Genomic DNA, 16,140 nt, shown 5'->3' with positions numbered 1-16,140 from the left:
TCAAATGAGAGAATGTTTTCTAAAAGAAGCAGGCATATTAAATGCAGTCGGTGTTTAGCCCCCATCTAGTAAGTGTACTAAGAGTTCTTAGGTCCCTCCTAAATTTATATAAGCTTTTTTTGTTGTTGTTTTATATAAGTTAAAATAGGAATTCAGGGACTTTCCTGGTGGCGCAGTGGTCGAGAATCCCCCTGCCAACGCAGGGGACACGTGTTCCATCACTGGAGGGGGAAGATCCTACAGGCCGCGGAGCATCTAAGCCCACGCGCCACAACTACTGAGCCTGTGCTCTAGAGCCCGCACGCCACAGCTACTGAAGGCTGCGCACCTACAGCACGTGCTCTGCAACAAGAGAAGCCACTGCAATGAGAAGCCCGCGCGCCAGGGGGCTTAAACAAATATATGTTTCCACGGTGACCTCGCCCCCGGGCCGACTGCTGACCCCGGAAGTCACTAGACCCTCTCCTTCCCCCGTCCCATCCTGTCCAGTCCCGGCTCCGGACAAGGGACGCTCCGCGTGGAAACTGAATCAGGACTTCCCGGTCCAGGAGGAGGACAAGGAGGGGCAGCCGAACTGCGGGAAGACGCCGGGTTCGACCGCCCGAGAGCAGGCTCTGCTCGGAGCCCACGTCCCGCGCGGGCGGGTCGGTCCACAATATGTTACGAAGGCCTGTCACTCAATAACCAGAGGGCGGGCCTGGGAGGAATGTCCAATCAGATGCGACGGGGCGGTGTCCGGAGAACAAGCAGGCGCTCGCGGGCCGGGCCCAGAGAACTGTCCAATCAGGGGCTCCAGGGGCGGGTCTCGGGAAACCGTCCAGTCAGGGGCCCGGGCAGTAGCAATGCCCGAAGCACTGTCCAGTCAGGACGGTGGGGCGCGAAGCATCTCCCAATCAACAGCCAGATGGAAGAGAGTGCCAGGAGCACCGTCCAGTCAGAGCACGCTCCCAGCCCGTGAGCGGGTAGTTCTCGGCCAGCCGTGCTGCTCCTGCGCACCTGCGCCGCGTGGGCCCAGGTGTCGGTTCCTCGTACCTCTCACCTGCGCGGGCTGCGGCAAGGACGCCTGGGAGAGCCGGGAGCCCGGCAGAGATGGTGAGTCCGCGGGACCGGGGCCCGAGACCGGGAGGGGCTGTTACGAACCGTCCGGAACCGGCTGGAAGCGGTCGCGGGGTGGGGTCCCGGCGTCCTGTCCGGCCCCCGCTTGTGGGGCCGGTGTCTCAGGACTATCTGGGTGACCTAGATGTGCACAACTGCTCTCCTCTCGGGGGTCCGGGAACATCAGCCCCTGGTCGGCTCCTCCCAGCCGACAGCCTGCGGGGGCGGGCGGGGAGCCTGGGGTGACCTGCTTGGGGGCCCTGGGCTGGGAGGGCGTCTCCCGGTAGGTCCTCCGTCCTAAATGACCCCAGCCCCAGTTCTCATTCCATGGAGGGACACTATTTGTCAGCTGACTGGACGCCTGAGGGGAAAAGACGTAAATGATTCCTGCCCCCTGGGTTCTCACAAGAACCACACAAGGGAGAAAAACTAACGCAAAGGTCAAGGAAAGCCCACTGTGAGGTGGGGCAGCACCCCTCACCCCCTCCCACCCCCCAAGTCAAATGCACTGGCGACACAGCGGGGACACAGCCGGTGTCCTTTGTTCAGGGAGCACGTTAGCAGTGGTGCCCCTCGTGGTAGCGTGGTTGCACTTGACCCTGAGTCATCTGTGTCTGGGTACCAGTTCAGCACAACCTCTCCGTGGGTTTTTCACCTTGAAAAGATGTATTCACTTACTGGAACCTCAGATTTTCAGCAAGTGTAAAATACATTGAATTAGTACAGCAGGAAATATAAGATAAAATACTTTCAAAGGGGTGAGTTTCAGGAAAAAAATAAAAGAAAATGTCATACATTACGTTTGTTAAACATTCTTTTAAAATCTCCTCCTGTCTGTAGTAAGTTTCTCAGGTCTGTCCCTTCCTGAACAGCTGCAGAGAAGTGAATACAGTACCACACAGTGTGGTAGGTGAAATTTCACCAAAAATACCAGTTATTTAATTTGTGACAGTAGATGATACTGTTGTTTTTTATTGTCTGCAACACACTTTGCTTAAATCTGCAGTAAATTAGTTATTGCCCATGGAAGAGGTGGGAATACACGGATGTTACTTAGATATCAGTTTGTCCTGTCCCATGTGTGGAAGTGTCTATCATTTCTGCTTGGCTCCCCGCGGGTACCCTGTGGTGAATCAGGTCTCCTCCTCCCCATAGCCACAGGCCTGCCTGGGGCTCTGTTCCTTTCTGTAGATTTAGTCTTCCATTCCTTTGCCAATTCCGTCCTGTCAGGAGTTGCTGCTGCTTTAAAACCCTTGCAGTGTGATAGACGGATTCCTGCCTGGTACTTCAGAGTATTTTGGCTGTTTGGGGGCATTTGTGTGTAAAGTTAGTATTTGTCAAATCCTAAAAAACATCTGGTTTGGCAATTTTATGGAATTTTATAAAGACTCTGTCTTGGGAGGGTTGATATCTTTGTAACACTGATTTCTTTTTAAGAACATGTGCCATCTTGTCATTTATTTCATTTTGCTTTGTTATTATCCTTCATGTTTTAAAATTTTTGTTAGGTTCTTTTTATAGCCTTCATTAAACTGATTTTGTACTACTTCAATTTGGTTTTTACCATGGTATGTGTTATCTTTTTTTGAGTAATAATTTTTATTGGAGTATAGTTGATTAACAATGTGTTAGTTTCTGCTGTATGTGTTATCTTTTTTACCTTTTTTAAAATCAATTTTTATTGGAGTATAGTTGCTTTACGATGTTATGTTAGTTTCTACTGTACAGCAGAGTGAATCAGCTATACATATACATATATCCCCTCTTTTTTGGATTTCCTTCCCATTTAGGTCAAAACGGAACACTGAGTAGAGTCCCCTGTGCTATACAGTAGGTTCTCATTAGTTATCGTTATTTATTTATTTATTTTTTGCAGTATGTGGGCCTCTCACTGTTGTGGCCTCTCCCGTTGCGGAGCACAGGCTCCGGACACGCAGGCTCAGCAGCCATGGCTCACGGGCCTCGCCGCTCTGTGGCATGTGGGATCTTCCCGGACCGGGGCACGAACCCGTGTCCCCTGCATCGGCAGGCGGACTCTCAACCACTGCGCCACCAGGGAAGCCCTAGTTATCTATTTTATACATAGTATCAATAGTGTATATATGTCAATCCCATTATCCCAATTCTTCCCCCCCACCTCTCCCTTGATATCCATACGTTTGTTCTCTTTGTCTGTGTCTCTACTTCTGCTTTGCAAATAAGATCATCTGTACCATTTTTCTAGATTCCAAATATATGTGCGTTAATATACAATATTTGTTTTTCTCTTTCTGACTTAACTTCACTTTGTATGACAGTCCCTAGGTCCATCCACATCTCTACAAATGACCCAATTTCATTCTTTTTTGTGGCTGAGTAATATTCCATTGTATATATGTACCACATGTTCTACATTTAGGTTGCTTCCATGTCCTGGCTATTATAAATAGTGCTGCAGTGAACATTGGGGTGCATTGTGTTTTTGAATTATGATTTTCTCTGGGTGTATGCCCAGTAATGGGGTTGCTGGGTCATTTGGTACTTCTGTTTTTAGTTTTCTAAGGAACCTCCATACTGTTCTGCATAGTGGCTGTATCAATTTACAGTGGCTGTATCAATTTATTCCCACCAACAGTGCATGAGGGTTCCCTTTTCTCCACATTTATTGTTTGTAGACTTTTTTTTTAAGTTAAGTGTTTTTAAAATTAATTAATTTTTTTGGCTGCGTTGGGTCTTCGTTGCTGTGTGTGGGCTTTCTCTAGTTGCGGTGAGCGGGGGCTGCTCTTTGTTGCCGTGCATGGGCTTCTCATTGCAGTGGCTTCTCTTGTTGCAGAGCACAGGCTCTAGGTGTGTGGGCTTCAGTAGTTGTGGCTTGCAGGCTCAATAGTTGTGGCTCGCAGGCTCTAGAGGGCAGGCTCAGTAGTTGTGGCGCATGGGCTTAGTTGGTTCATGGCATGTGGGATCTTCCCAGACCAGGGTTCGAATCTGTGTCCCCTGCATTGGTAGGCAATTCTTAACCACTGCGCCACCAGGGAAGTCCTGTTTGTAGATATTTTTTAAAAATTAATTTATTTATTTTTGGCTGCATTGGGTCTTAGTTGCTGCGTGTGGGCTTTCTCTAGTTGTGGTGAGCGGGGGCTACTCTTCGTTGCAGTGCGCGGGCTTCTCATTGCGGTTGCTTCTCTTGTTGCAGAGCACGGGCTCTAGGCGCATGGGCTTCAGTAGTTGGGGCTCGCGGGCTCAGTCGTTGTGGTGCATGGGCTCAGTAGTTGTGGCTCACGGGCCCTAGAGCACAGGCTCAGTAGTTGTGGCACATGGGCTTAGTTGCTCTGCGGCATGTGGGATCTTCCCAGACCAGGGTTTGAATCTGTGTCCCCTGCATTGGCAGGCGGATTCTTAACCACTGCGCCACCAGGGAAACCCTGCTTGTAGATTTTTTGATGATGGCCATTCTGGCTGGTGTGAGGTGATACCTCATTGTAGTTTTGATTTGCATTTCCCTGATAATTAGTGATGTTGAACATCTTTTCATGTGTTTGTTGGCCATCTGTATGTCTTCTTTGGAGAAATGTCTATTTAGGTCTTCTGCCCAATTTTTGATTGCAACGTTTGTTTTTTTGATATTGAGCTGCATGAGCTGTTTGTATATTTTGGAGATTAATCCTTTGTCCGTTGCTTCGTTTGCAAATATTTTCTCCCATTCTGAGGATTGTCTTTTCATCTTGTTTATGGGTTCCTTTGCTGTGCAAAGCTTTTAAGTTTCATTAGGTCCCATTTGTTTATGTATGTGTTATCTTTTTAAAGTGAACTTTCCAACTTGCTGTTGCTATTAATTAGAAAGGTAATGAAATTTATTTTTATGTTGAATTTTTATCCTGAGATCTTGTTCAGAATCTTATTGTACTATTATCTTTGTGTTCTGTTGGTGTCATACATGTGCAGCTGTTGAGTTAGGCATTAAGACAAGTGTCTCCTGGCATTGCACATTTGTGCATTTTCCAGATTGGATTGCTAATGTAATGTTGACTGAGAGTCAGGTCATCTGTCCACACTTCATTTGTACCTGATTGTCTTGGAGAAAACAATGAATTTCATACCATTTATATGTTCTTTGGTCTCGTTTGAATATTCCTTTGTCCATTTTCCTTTATCCAGTCATGCACATTACCATCTATTCCCCATTGGTAAGAGTGTTTTTTTATGTATGACTGTTGAATATTATAAAATGGCTTTCAGCAGCTCTAAGATGATTACAGGTAAATCCTGTGAATTGATTTTAGAGTTTTCTATTGTATCATATAACATCAGTGCAGGAAAATGCATGTGACATACGTACAGTTGACAGAAATGTTTTAAAAAAGTAATCCTCTGTTAAATGAAACTCAGCCCTAAATGTAGAACAAGCTTTCTTAAAAGGCTTGAAATGAACCCCAGTGGCAGGCCCCTCTGCCACTCTCCAAATATGACCAATGTGTTGAATTACGTGAAGATATATATAATTATATGTAATTATGTGTGTATATATATGTATATATTTGTTATTTAGATTTTTAGGTGCCAGTTTGCAGTCTTATCTCAAATGGTTATTTTACTGTTCTCCCTTACTCTGCCCTGCAGCCATTCATTCATATATATGTGTATCGATATCAACGTGTATATACACACACGTGAAAATCTCTGCCCCCCCATATATATATACCCCTCCAAATTCCCTTGCTCTGCCACATTTTCCTCAGTAATTATGTTTGATTTGCTTATTTACTGCTTTCCTCCAAAAGAATTTAAGATCCACGTGGTTCAGAATTTTTGTTTTGTTAGTGCTGTAGCCCTAGTGCCTGCAAGTACTGTAACCTAAACAAATTTTACTAAATGAAAGAGCCAGAGGTCAGGTCTTCAAACAAAGCGTTTTTGCATGGGCACGGGGCTTTGGCAGGAGAAGCAGTGTGAGATGTAAGGATGGAATAGGATGTTTCTGTTGGCTGCTCTCCACAGCGCCCGGCAGAAGCTAGCTTATCTCCTCATCACAGTGGGAAGTAACAGTCACGCTAGCAAAACAATTGTGAGGTGTGTGTGAAAGAAGGGCAAGTGTGCCAAGCTGGCATGATGTTATTAATTCACTGTTTTGCATTTCCTCTGCTGTGAACTCGTTTTAATCATGTCTGCTTTACAGAGTTATTATAAGTATATTTGTCTTTCTCATATAATGTGTGCTCAATGGCACATTTTAAAAATTAGTATTGTAATATAACAAAAAATTTTTTTAAAAAAGAACGAAGAAAATCCCACAAAAACAAAAAAAAAAAAGAAAAAATTAATATTGTAAAGTGTTAAATATTTGATGGTTTCAAGCTAGGTGTGTTGGGAGTCCCTGTCTTAGTCAGCTGGGGCACCTGTAAGCTGGGTGGCTTATACACAGCAGACCTTTGTTTCTCACAGTTCTGGAAGTCCAAGAACTTGATCTTGGCTGGAAGTCCAAGATCAAGGCACCAGAAGATTCGGTGTCTGGTGAGAGTCTGCTTCCTGGTTTGTAGGTGGCCGTCTTCTCACTGTGTCCTCACACAGCAGAAGGGTCCAAGGAGCTCTCTGGGGTCCTTTTTATAAGGGCAAATCCCATTCCTGGCCACCTCCAAAAGGCCCGCCTCCAAACACCATCACATTGGGGATTAGGTTTTGACGTGAATTTTGGGGGGACACAAACCTTCAGTCTGTAGCAGTCCCCATGACCACCCTAGGTTCAGAGATTCACTAGGAGGCCTCCCAGGCTTCGGTGTATAGTCTGCTCATGGCTGTGATTTCTGACTGCAAGAATAAAGCAAAGTCAACAAGATTGGGTACCTTTCTCCCTGCATTGAGACTGTCCTAATCCCTTCTTGTCTTGTCTGCCTTAGAGTCCCAGCTAAGCCCCTGCTGGGCAATCAGCCTCTGAAGGTCATCCGAAATAGGTTTTCAAAAGAACTTTTTAGCAAACTGAAAACTTCTACCTAAAATTCCAAAAGTATATCTTTACTTAAAGATTGCCTGTTTTTTCATTTTGTTTACCTCTTTTTAAAAATAATTTATTTATTTATTTATTTTTGGCTGTGTTGGGTCTTTGTCGCTTCATGCGGGCTTTCTCTAGTTGCAGTGAGTGGGGACTACTCTTCATTGCGGTGCACGGGTTTCTCATTGTGGTGGCTTCTCTTGTAGCAGAGCACAGGCTCTAGGCGTGTGGGCTCAGTAGTTGTGGCTCATGGGCTCTAGAGTGCAGGCTCGGTAGTTGTGGCACATGGGTTTAGTTGCTCCATGGCATGTGGGATCTTCCTGGATCAGGGCTTGAACCCGTATCCCCTGCATTGGCAGGCAGATTCTTAACCACTGCACCACCAGGGAAGTCCCTGTTTACCTCTTTTTGAACCTCCAGTGGGTAAAAGTCATAGTAAAAAATCATTTATGGAGACCTAATCTTGTTTCTGATACTTAGGGTTCCAATTCCAATCCAGGCACCAGTTGGAAAGAGCAAGGAAGCTGTGTCTCATTTTTCTTAGCACTGATGGGGATGATCTCTCTAGCATTTATAAAATTACAAGCAGATACCATTAGTATCCATTTTTACCATCCAAGCAGGTGCAGTAGCCACAAAACAAAACCATATTAAGTAAAAAAACAAAACAAAAAAATCCCCCCCCCCTTTTTTTCCCTCATTGCAGTCAAACCTTGTGTTCATTTCCGAGGGCTGCCATAACAAATTACCACAATGTGGGTGTTCTCTCACAATTTCTGGAGGCTGAAGTCCGAAATGAAGGTGTTGGCAGGATCATGCTCCCTCAGAATTCTCTAGGGTCCTGAGGTCATTTCCTGTCTCTTATACCTTCTGTATCCCCAGGCGTTCCATTGCTTGTGGCAGCATGATTCCAGTCTCTGCGTCCATCTTCTTCCTCTGCTGCCTTCTCTGTGTGGCTCTGTCTTCACATGGCATTTTCCCTGTCTCCTGTGGACACCAGTCATTGGATTAGGGCCCATCCTAATGACCTCATCTTAGTTTGATTACATTTGCAAAGACCCTGTTTCCAAGTAAGGTCACATTTATAGGTATCAGGGGTTAGGATTTCAGCCTATCTCTGTAAACGTATTTAGCGTTTACAGGGATAGCGTTACAGCTGGGAAGATACTGGCTGGCACATGTGGGTGGGCCAGGAGGCCCAGCAGCTAGGCTGAAGAAAGGCTGGCTGTCCCCTCCCCTTTGGTTTGTCTAAAATTTTGTTTCAGCTCTAGGAACTGATTTAACTTTTTTTCTCCTGATGCAGTACAATCTTTTAACATTTTTTGCCTATCCAAAGCTCACTTTTGGGAACTTGGCAGCCCTTTCTCTTCCTGCCTAGAAGAGAGAGCAAAAATCACAGGTGTCACCTGTGCTGAACTTTGATTTTCTTCTCACTTGGCCTCCGTGGCCACAGGCAGCTGGTATATCCAGTGAGCCAGACCTCCTGGAGTTGGATTGCTTATTTTTACCTCAGTCAACTTTTTTTTTTTTTTTTTTTTTGCCCCGGCACAGCTTGTGGGATCTTAGTTCCCCGACCAGGGATGGAACCCAGGCCCCAGCAGTGAAAGCGCCGAGTCCTAACCACTGGACAGCCAGGGAATTCCCACACCTCAGTCAACTTTTAGCCTCACACCAGACAGCTGCCCTTTCATACCCTGGATGACTCCATAGCTACCCTGCTGCAAAGGTTTGCCATCCCCTCCTCCTTCACTCTCCCACTTCCCAGACAGTGCTTTTGCCATATTTTAGTGAATCAGGGTTGCTCTAGCAAATCCCAGTTCTAATGTGTCTGGTGTCCCCAAAACCACCCCTAGGTCCTGCAGGTAGGACTCACGTGACAGCGTATCATTGGAGTCATGACTATGATTTGTTACAACAAAAGAGCACAGCAGAATCAGCAAAGGGAAAAGGCGCATGAGGAGAAATCTGAAGGAAACCAGGTGCAGGCTTTTAAGAGTCCTTTCCCAGTGGAGTCGCACATAAGACACCTGATAGCCCCAGCGATGAGTCGTGACAGCATGTGAAATACCATCTACCGGAGGCTCACTGGGGACTCAGTTCACCGGGGGTTTTTATCAGCTCACAGCTGATCATGTGAGCATCCTCTGCGCAACTAGGACCCAAAGCCCAGACTCCCAGGCGAAAAGCAGGTGCTCAGCACTAACAGTGTTGTCTGCACAGTCAGAGACAGGGAGTAATAATTAGGGTGATGTGAAACCTTCAGAAATTAAAGTTCCCACACACTGGCCAAGGCCAACCTTGCTAGCAGTCACTGCCAAGGATAAAGTTAAGGTTTGCAATGTCAACTCCTTTCCTGCACACTAAGGAAACACTACAGATAACTGTACAGAGAGCATCTCACCTCCAGAAGCTCCAGAAGCTCCTGTTGTTCCCTGTACAGTAGAGATATTCCTGTTATGCTGCTACTCCGTTGAATATGTACTAAATACTGGCATCAGGATTATTATATGAGAGTGTTTTCTTTCCCATGCTCATGGATGTCAGCGGGTTGATGAACTTTTTAAAAAACCATGGCTTAAGGGAGGCATGCAGCTCAGTGGTCCCTGTGCTTAGGGGTTGGCCTGACACGCTCATGTGCCCACCAGGGGAGGCACATGGACGTGAGAGAAATTGAGAGTGCAGCCTCTAGGATGGTTTGTGTGGAATCACTGTCTCCTGGAATTTGAGGCAAGGGAGTGTTTCCTTTGTAGGAAAACACTGCTGAATCCTCTATATATTTTATACTCAAGGCTAAATTTGCTGTCAGATGTTTTCTTTTTTAAATTAATTAATTAATTTCTTTTTGTCTGTATTTGGTCTTCATTGCTGCACGTGGGCTTTTCTCTAGTTGTGGTGACCGGGGGCAACTCTTCGTTGTGGTGCGTGGGCTTCTCATTGTGGTGGCTTCTTTTGTTGTGGAGCACGGGCTCTAAGCACGCGGGCTCAGTAGTTGTGGCGCATGGGCTTATTTGCTCTGCGGCACGTGGAATCTTCCCAGACCAGGGCTCGAACCTGTGTCCCTTGCATTGGCAGGCGGATTCTCAACCACTGCACCACTAGTGAAGCCCACTGTCAGATGTTTTTGATGTTAAAGTCCTTTGCAAAGTACGGCTCTTAACCTTATCCTCAAGGTTAGATAGAGTACTCTTTTATGGGTCTGGCAGAAGAGCTGTTTTGGCATCATGTAATGTGTGTGTGTGTGTGAACTCAGAACTGGTGGGCAGCAGCACTGGCTCAGGAGTGTAGGGAACATATGCAGTTCTGACTTCCTATTTTCATGAAAATACACAGAGGAAAAGAGTAGAAACTGAGCTGGTGATAACTATTACACAAAAATGTTAAAATAAATACTTCTTCAAAAGAAATATTTCATTCAGCCAGTTGGACTGTCCTGATAGCCTGGAGTTCTTTAAGACAGTATGGCTTGGATGGACCTAGAGTCTGTCATACAGAGTGAAGTAAATCAGAAAGAGAAAAACAAATACCATATGCTGACACACACACACACACACACACACATATATATATATGTATGTGGAATCTAAAAAAAAAAAGGCTCTGAAGAACCTAGGAGCAGGACAGGAATAAAGATGCAGATGTAGAGAATGGACTTGAGTACACGGGGAGGGGGAATGGTAAGCTGGGACGAAGTGAGAGAGTAGCATGGACATATATACACTACTAAATGTAAAATAGATAGCTAGTGGGAAGCAGCTGTATAGCACAGGGAGATCAGCTCGGTGCTTTGTGACCACCTAGAGGGGTGGGTTAGGGAGGGTGGGAGGGAGATGCAAGAGGGAGGAGATATGGGGATATATGTATACATATAGCCAATTCACTTTGTTATACAGCAGAAACGAACACACAACTGTAAAGCAATTATACTCCAATAAAGATGTTAAAAAAAGAAAGACAATATGGCTAGCAGGCCCTTGCAGCAAGTTGGGTTCCCACAGGCCCATGGGCCTCTCATATTTGGTGGTGGAAAGAGAAGGAAAAGTTCCCAGTCCTTCATTGTGTTTGTATTCCTTAAACCTCATCCAGGTTGACCTTGGGCTTCATGTGCTTATGGATGTTGTACAGTAGGAAGGAGCTAAAGTCACTTGTGTCACAAGGGATTGATGGGTCTTAAAATGCAAATATTATTTCATTTGTATAGCATTTTTTTTCGTTTCTCCAATGTGGTCTAAACCCTTTGGTTGGAGAAGAATAAGCCTTGAATGGTCACAGTAAAAGTGTAGAGATAAGTTCAGTGTGTTAGTGCTGTTAAATCTATGAGGATAATCTATGATTGTTGACATAAAGTAGGAGGTGTGATGACTGGATCACAGAGTAGATGTTAGATGACCATGGAATCTTATTTGAACTTCCTGTGACTTGAGTCCAGTTGTTCAATGCTGTGAGTCTCACCCATGCACCTGCACATATCTTGGGTGTTTCAGAACTCGGTGGTCTTTGAGGATGTGGCCGTGGACTTCAATCTGGAGGAGTGGGCTTTGCTGGATTCTGCTCAGAGGGAGCTCTACAGAGATGTGATGCTGGAAAACTTCAGAAACCTGGCCTCAGTGGGTAAGAATGACATTATTCCTTCACTTAGTCATTTAGAGACAAGCATTTCTGGCACATCACTGTTCCAAGAATTGGACCGTGGAAAGGAAATATGTTAACTAATAAGACAGCCATGGTCATAACCATCATAGACTTAGAATCTAATAGTTTCTCCCCATGAGACTGAGAATCTGTGTATTAAACTGAGTTCTTCTTTCTGTAAAGAAAGCTCCCTTAGCATCATTGGTGGATATAGATTTCATGGGACCTTAGGGGGCCCAGTGAGGTCTGTTTTTGAACCATATGAGAATTTTACTGTGTTTGTTAAAGTGCTTACCATTTTGACCCCTTATACTTGTTATTGATGAAGTCTTGACATAGCTAAACTCCTCCGTGTCCTTTTTGGCTAACAGGTACCTCCTTTCTTGTAAGATTTGTTACCTTTTTGCTTTCAGAGGATGAGACTCAATTTAAGGCCAATGGGTCAGTTTCTCAGCAGGATATTTATGGGAATAAAATATCCAAGGAGCATAAAATATCAAAGTTCACTGGAAATGATTCCTTAGCCTCCGTCTTAGGAAAAATTTGGGAAGAACTCAGCCTTGAAGATCAGCACATAGATCAAGGGAGACATCTGAGGTGAGTTGCACTCTTGAGAGAAAGCAGTATTTCAGGAGGGAATCTTAGTATGTCATAAAGTTTAAAAAGCAAACAAACAAAACACATGTAAGCCTAGATCAAATTTGTTTATTCATAGAGATTTTCACGATGATTTTTTTTCTTAAATGCGACATTGATGTTGAGTGATAGAAACAGCTGAAAACAACAGAAGAGTCCATGTTTAAGAAACATTGTTTTTGTAATCGTTGTGGTTGAGCCCCCTTCTGTGGCATTGAGTTCATTCCACTTTAAAAGTAGTCAGATAGGGCTTCCCTTGTAGCACAGCGGTTGGGAATCCTCCTGCCAGTGCAGGGGACGTGGGTTCAAGCCCTGGTTGGGGAAGATCCCACATGCTGTGGAGCAACTAAGCCCGTGCACCACAACTACTGAGCCTGCACTCTAGAGCCTGTGAGCCACAACTACTGAGCCTGTGTGCCACAACTACTGAAGCCTGTGCACCTAGAGCCTGTGCTCTGCAGCAAGAGAAGCCACCGCAATGAGAAGCCTGCGCACCGCAACAAAGAGTAGCCCCTGCTCACCTCAACTAGAGAAAAGCCCTCGCACAGCAATGAAGACCCAATGCAGCCAAAAATAAATAAATAAAATAAATTTATTTTTAAAAAAAAGAAGTCGGGGAGAAAATCTATCCATCCACTGAAATTGGTGAAAATGTAATTCTCGTACTTACTAATAAATTATTATTAATCAAGCCATTGATAACATGCTTCTCATTTTTAACAGAGATCACGTGGTGGAGAGACTCCATGAAAGTAATGATCAATGTGGGGAAGGCTTCAGTCAGACTCCAAATCTTAACCTGTACCAGAAAACTCTTACTGGAGTAAAAAGGTATGAATGCAGTACACATGGAAAAGTCTTCACGCATCATTCATCCCTCAAGAGTCACATCGCTGTTTGCACTGGACACAAACTGTATCAATGTCAGGAATGTGGGCAGGCCTACAGTTGTCGTTCACACCTAAGGACGCATGTGAGGACCCACAGTGGAGAGAGACCCTATGTGTGTAAATTATGTGGAAAAACTTTTCCTCGTACTTCTTCCCTCAACCGGCATATAAGGATTCATACTGCGGAGAAAAGCTATGAATGTCAGCAATGTGGGAAAGCCTTCATTGATTTTTCAAGTCTTACTAGTCATGTGAGAACGCATACTGGAGAGAAGCCATATAAATGTGAGGAATGTGGGAAAGCTTTCAGTTATTCCTCAACTTTTCGAAGACACATGATAACACACACTGGAGAGAAGCCCTATAAATGTATGGAATGTGGGGAAGCCTTCAGTTACTCCTCAACTTTTCGAAGACACATGATATCACACACTGGGGAGACACCACATAAATGTAAGGAATGTGGGGAAGCCTTCAGTTATTCCTCGGCTTTTCGAAGGCACATGATAACACACACGGGGGAGAAGCCCTATGAATGTAAACAGTGCGGGAAAACCTTCATTTATCTCCAATCCTTTCGAAGCCATGAAAGGATTCACACTGGAGAGAAGCCCTATGAATGCAAGCAATGTGGAAAAGCCTTCATTTATCCCCAGTCATTTCGAAGGCATGAAAGGACACATGGTGGAGAAAAACCCTATGAATGTAACCAGTGTGGTAAGGCATTCAGCCACCCCTCATCCTTTCGAGGACACATGAGAGTGCACACTGGAGAGAAACCTTACGAGTGCAGGCAGTGTGGAAAAACTTTCAACTGGCCCATATCCTTGCGAAAACATACAAGAACACACACTAAAGAGAAACCCTACGAATGTAAGCAATGTGGGAAAGCCTTCAGTTTGTCCGCTTGCTATCAAGAGCATGTGAGAATGCATCCTGGAGACAAATCATATGAATGCAAGCTCTGTGGGAAAGCTTTCAGTTGCCACATCTCGTTACAAAGACACATGAGAAGGCACACTGCTGAGAAGCTTTATGAATGCAAGCAATGTGGGAAGGCCTTCAGCTGGCCTGAACTTTTGCAACAGCACGTGAGGACGCACACTGCAGAGAAACCTTACAAATGTAAGGAATGTGGTAAAGTCTTCAAATGGCCCTCATCTTTACCAATACATATGAGAATGCACACTGGAGAGAAACCATATGAATGTAAGCAGTGTGGGAAGGCCTTCAGTTGTTCATCATCCTTAAGAAGACATGTGAGGATACATACTACCAAGAAACACTACATATGAAACTCGGGAAATCTTCCTGCAAATGAATTCATGCACAGTGCTTCAGAAGATTCACATCAGGAGAGAAATCTTACAAAAGTTGTAAACCTGGTATTGCCTTTATGAGTCCTTCATCACTAAAGTGGACCCATAGAGAGTGTATTTCCAGTTCTTTTGCAAATAAACATTTAGATGAAAATTAACTGTTGAAGTACTCTTTTGGCTACAGTATGTAAATTTTGCAGGAAGTGTTTTTTCTTATGTTTTAGGAAATAAAGCATCTTTACAGTTTGTTGGACTCATGGGTGATTTGAAGCGTATTTTTAATATATAAGTAGTTTTAATATGTTAGTTCTTTAAATTGTCCTTAAAGGGGTTATTGGAACAATGACAGTGTGGTATTTGTTTGTATTTTCCTACCGGCTTAGTGTGGCAGATACTGTATAATCAACCATTATATGTTTTCCACCATGGATTGAGAGAATATTTGTTTATTTAGGACAGTGGAATCTTATTCTGTTTTTCTTCTAAATATTTGGTAGAAATTTTTAATTATGCAGAGTTCTTCCAAGTGTACAGTCTCATGTGAATTGTTACTTTCAGCTTTTGCCCTTCGCTTTGTCCTTGCTTGTGATAGCGAATTAAACAGTGGGTTTTTACTTAAGAGACGCTTGTGATGTGATCATGAGATACAGAGTTCTGGATTGTGTTACATCAGCATGGGTAATGTTAGGAGCTACATTTCCCAGAATCCCTTCCCTTTATGATTCTGTGTTCGAATTTACCAGTAGCCTATTGGCATGAGATTTGGAAGGCAGAAATAAAGCCATTACTAAGTTTTTGCAGCCACATTAAAGTATGAGAGAGAGATGCATAGGGGCTACTTGGAAACCAGCTTTCAGCCCGTTTTCCTGATTGTTGGCCTTACCAATCAAGAGTATCATCAAAAGAAATGCCAAGTACTTGATTTCTATTTTTCTCACAGTTATGGGCTTCCATAAATACCTTCAAGAGCTTGGTGTCAGGGATTCAGTCATGTGGTCAGGCACTCACAATTTGGATTTTCCTACAAACCCTAACATGTCCTGCAGACCACTAATTCAGACTCATGTTTAGTGATCTCTGATGCTGTGATTCCACTCTTCTCTAGATGTTAACATATTTTACAAGGTCTAATTTGTATAGCAGACTCTTTGTTCTCAAAACTTTTAGTGACGCTCTGATCGTGATTCTACCACAAAAGCTACAATGTTGTAGGAAAACAAAACAACCTGTGAGACTTTGTTAAGGTATCGTATTTTTTTCCTTTTTTTTTTTTTCCGGCTGCACCATGTGGCACGCAGAACTTCCCTGACCAGGGATCAAACCTGTGCCCTCTGCAGTGGAAGTGCAGAGTCTTAACCACTGCATCACCAGGGAAGTCCTACTGTATTTTTAAATGCGCTGACTCAGTCCTACATGAGAAGAAACATACTCCTCGTGAATTTGGGGAGATGTCTGTTAGAGCTGAATGCAGTTCCTTGATATGGGTTTAATTATTATGTTTGATTCTAAGTCACTAAAAACAGTGTTTATTTTCAAGAAAAATCTTCTGTAGGTATGTCTTAGAAATATCTTGTTTACTGTGTTTCCAAATCACTTGTATACAAACTGTATT

At 44.1% G+C, this 16,140-nt stretch overlaps 1 protein-coding gene across 2 annotated transcripts; it reads left to right on the top strand.

The window, feature by feature from the left end:
• Positions 1-1,063: 1,063 nt before the first annotated feature.
• Positions 1,064-15,130, top strand: LOC309960045 (uncharacterized protein). 2 transcript variants are annotated; one of them, XM_082836609.1, is made up of 4 exons: positions 1,064-1,092; positions 11,536-11,662; positions 12,097-12,280; positions 13,043-15,130. In XM_082836609.1, the coding sequence occupies exons 1-4, from the start codon at positions 1,090-1,092 to the stop codon at positions 14,502-14,504; spliced, it is 1,776 nt and encodes a 591-aa protein (XP_082692735.1). In that variant the 5' UTR covers positions 1,064-1,089; the 3' UTR covers positions 14,505-15,130. The 2 variants fall into 2 exon arrangements, with proteins under 2 accessions (XP_082692735.1, XP_082692734.1); XM_082836608.1 differs by lacking the exon at positions 1,064-1,092 and having other exon boundaries at positions 11,469-11,662.
• Positions 15,131-16,140: the final 1,010 nt, after the last annotated feature.

Source organism: Leucopleurus acutus (genome assembly GCF_964270905.1).
Source record: "Leucopleurus acutus genome assembly, chromosome: 3".
In the NCBI taxonomy this organism is placed as follows: Eukaryota; Metazoa; Chordata; class Mammalia; order Artiodactyla; family Delphinidae; genus Leucopleurus; species Leucopleurus acutus.
Note: the sequence above shows the minus strand (reverse complement) of the source record. Positions and strands in the feature narration are given on the sequence as shown.

What these genes read in the sequence shown, in the direction of transcription:
- LOC309960045 (XM_082836608.1), top strand. Translation starts at nt 11,506, where the DNA reads ATGCACCTGCACATATCTTGGGTGTTTCAGAACTCGGTGGTCTTTGAG. An exon ending in CAGAAACCTGGCCTCAGTGG is followed by an intron (nt 11,663 to 12,096) that starts GTAAGAATGACA and finishes TTTTGCTTTCAG; the next exon opens with AGGATGAGACTCAATTTAAG. An exon ending in GATCAAGGGAGACATCTGAG is followed by an intron (nt 12,281 to 13,042) that starts GTGAGTTGCACT and finishes CATTTTTAACAG; the next exon opens with AGATCACGTGGTGGAGAGAC.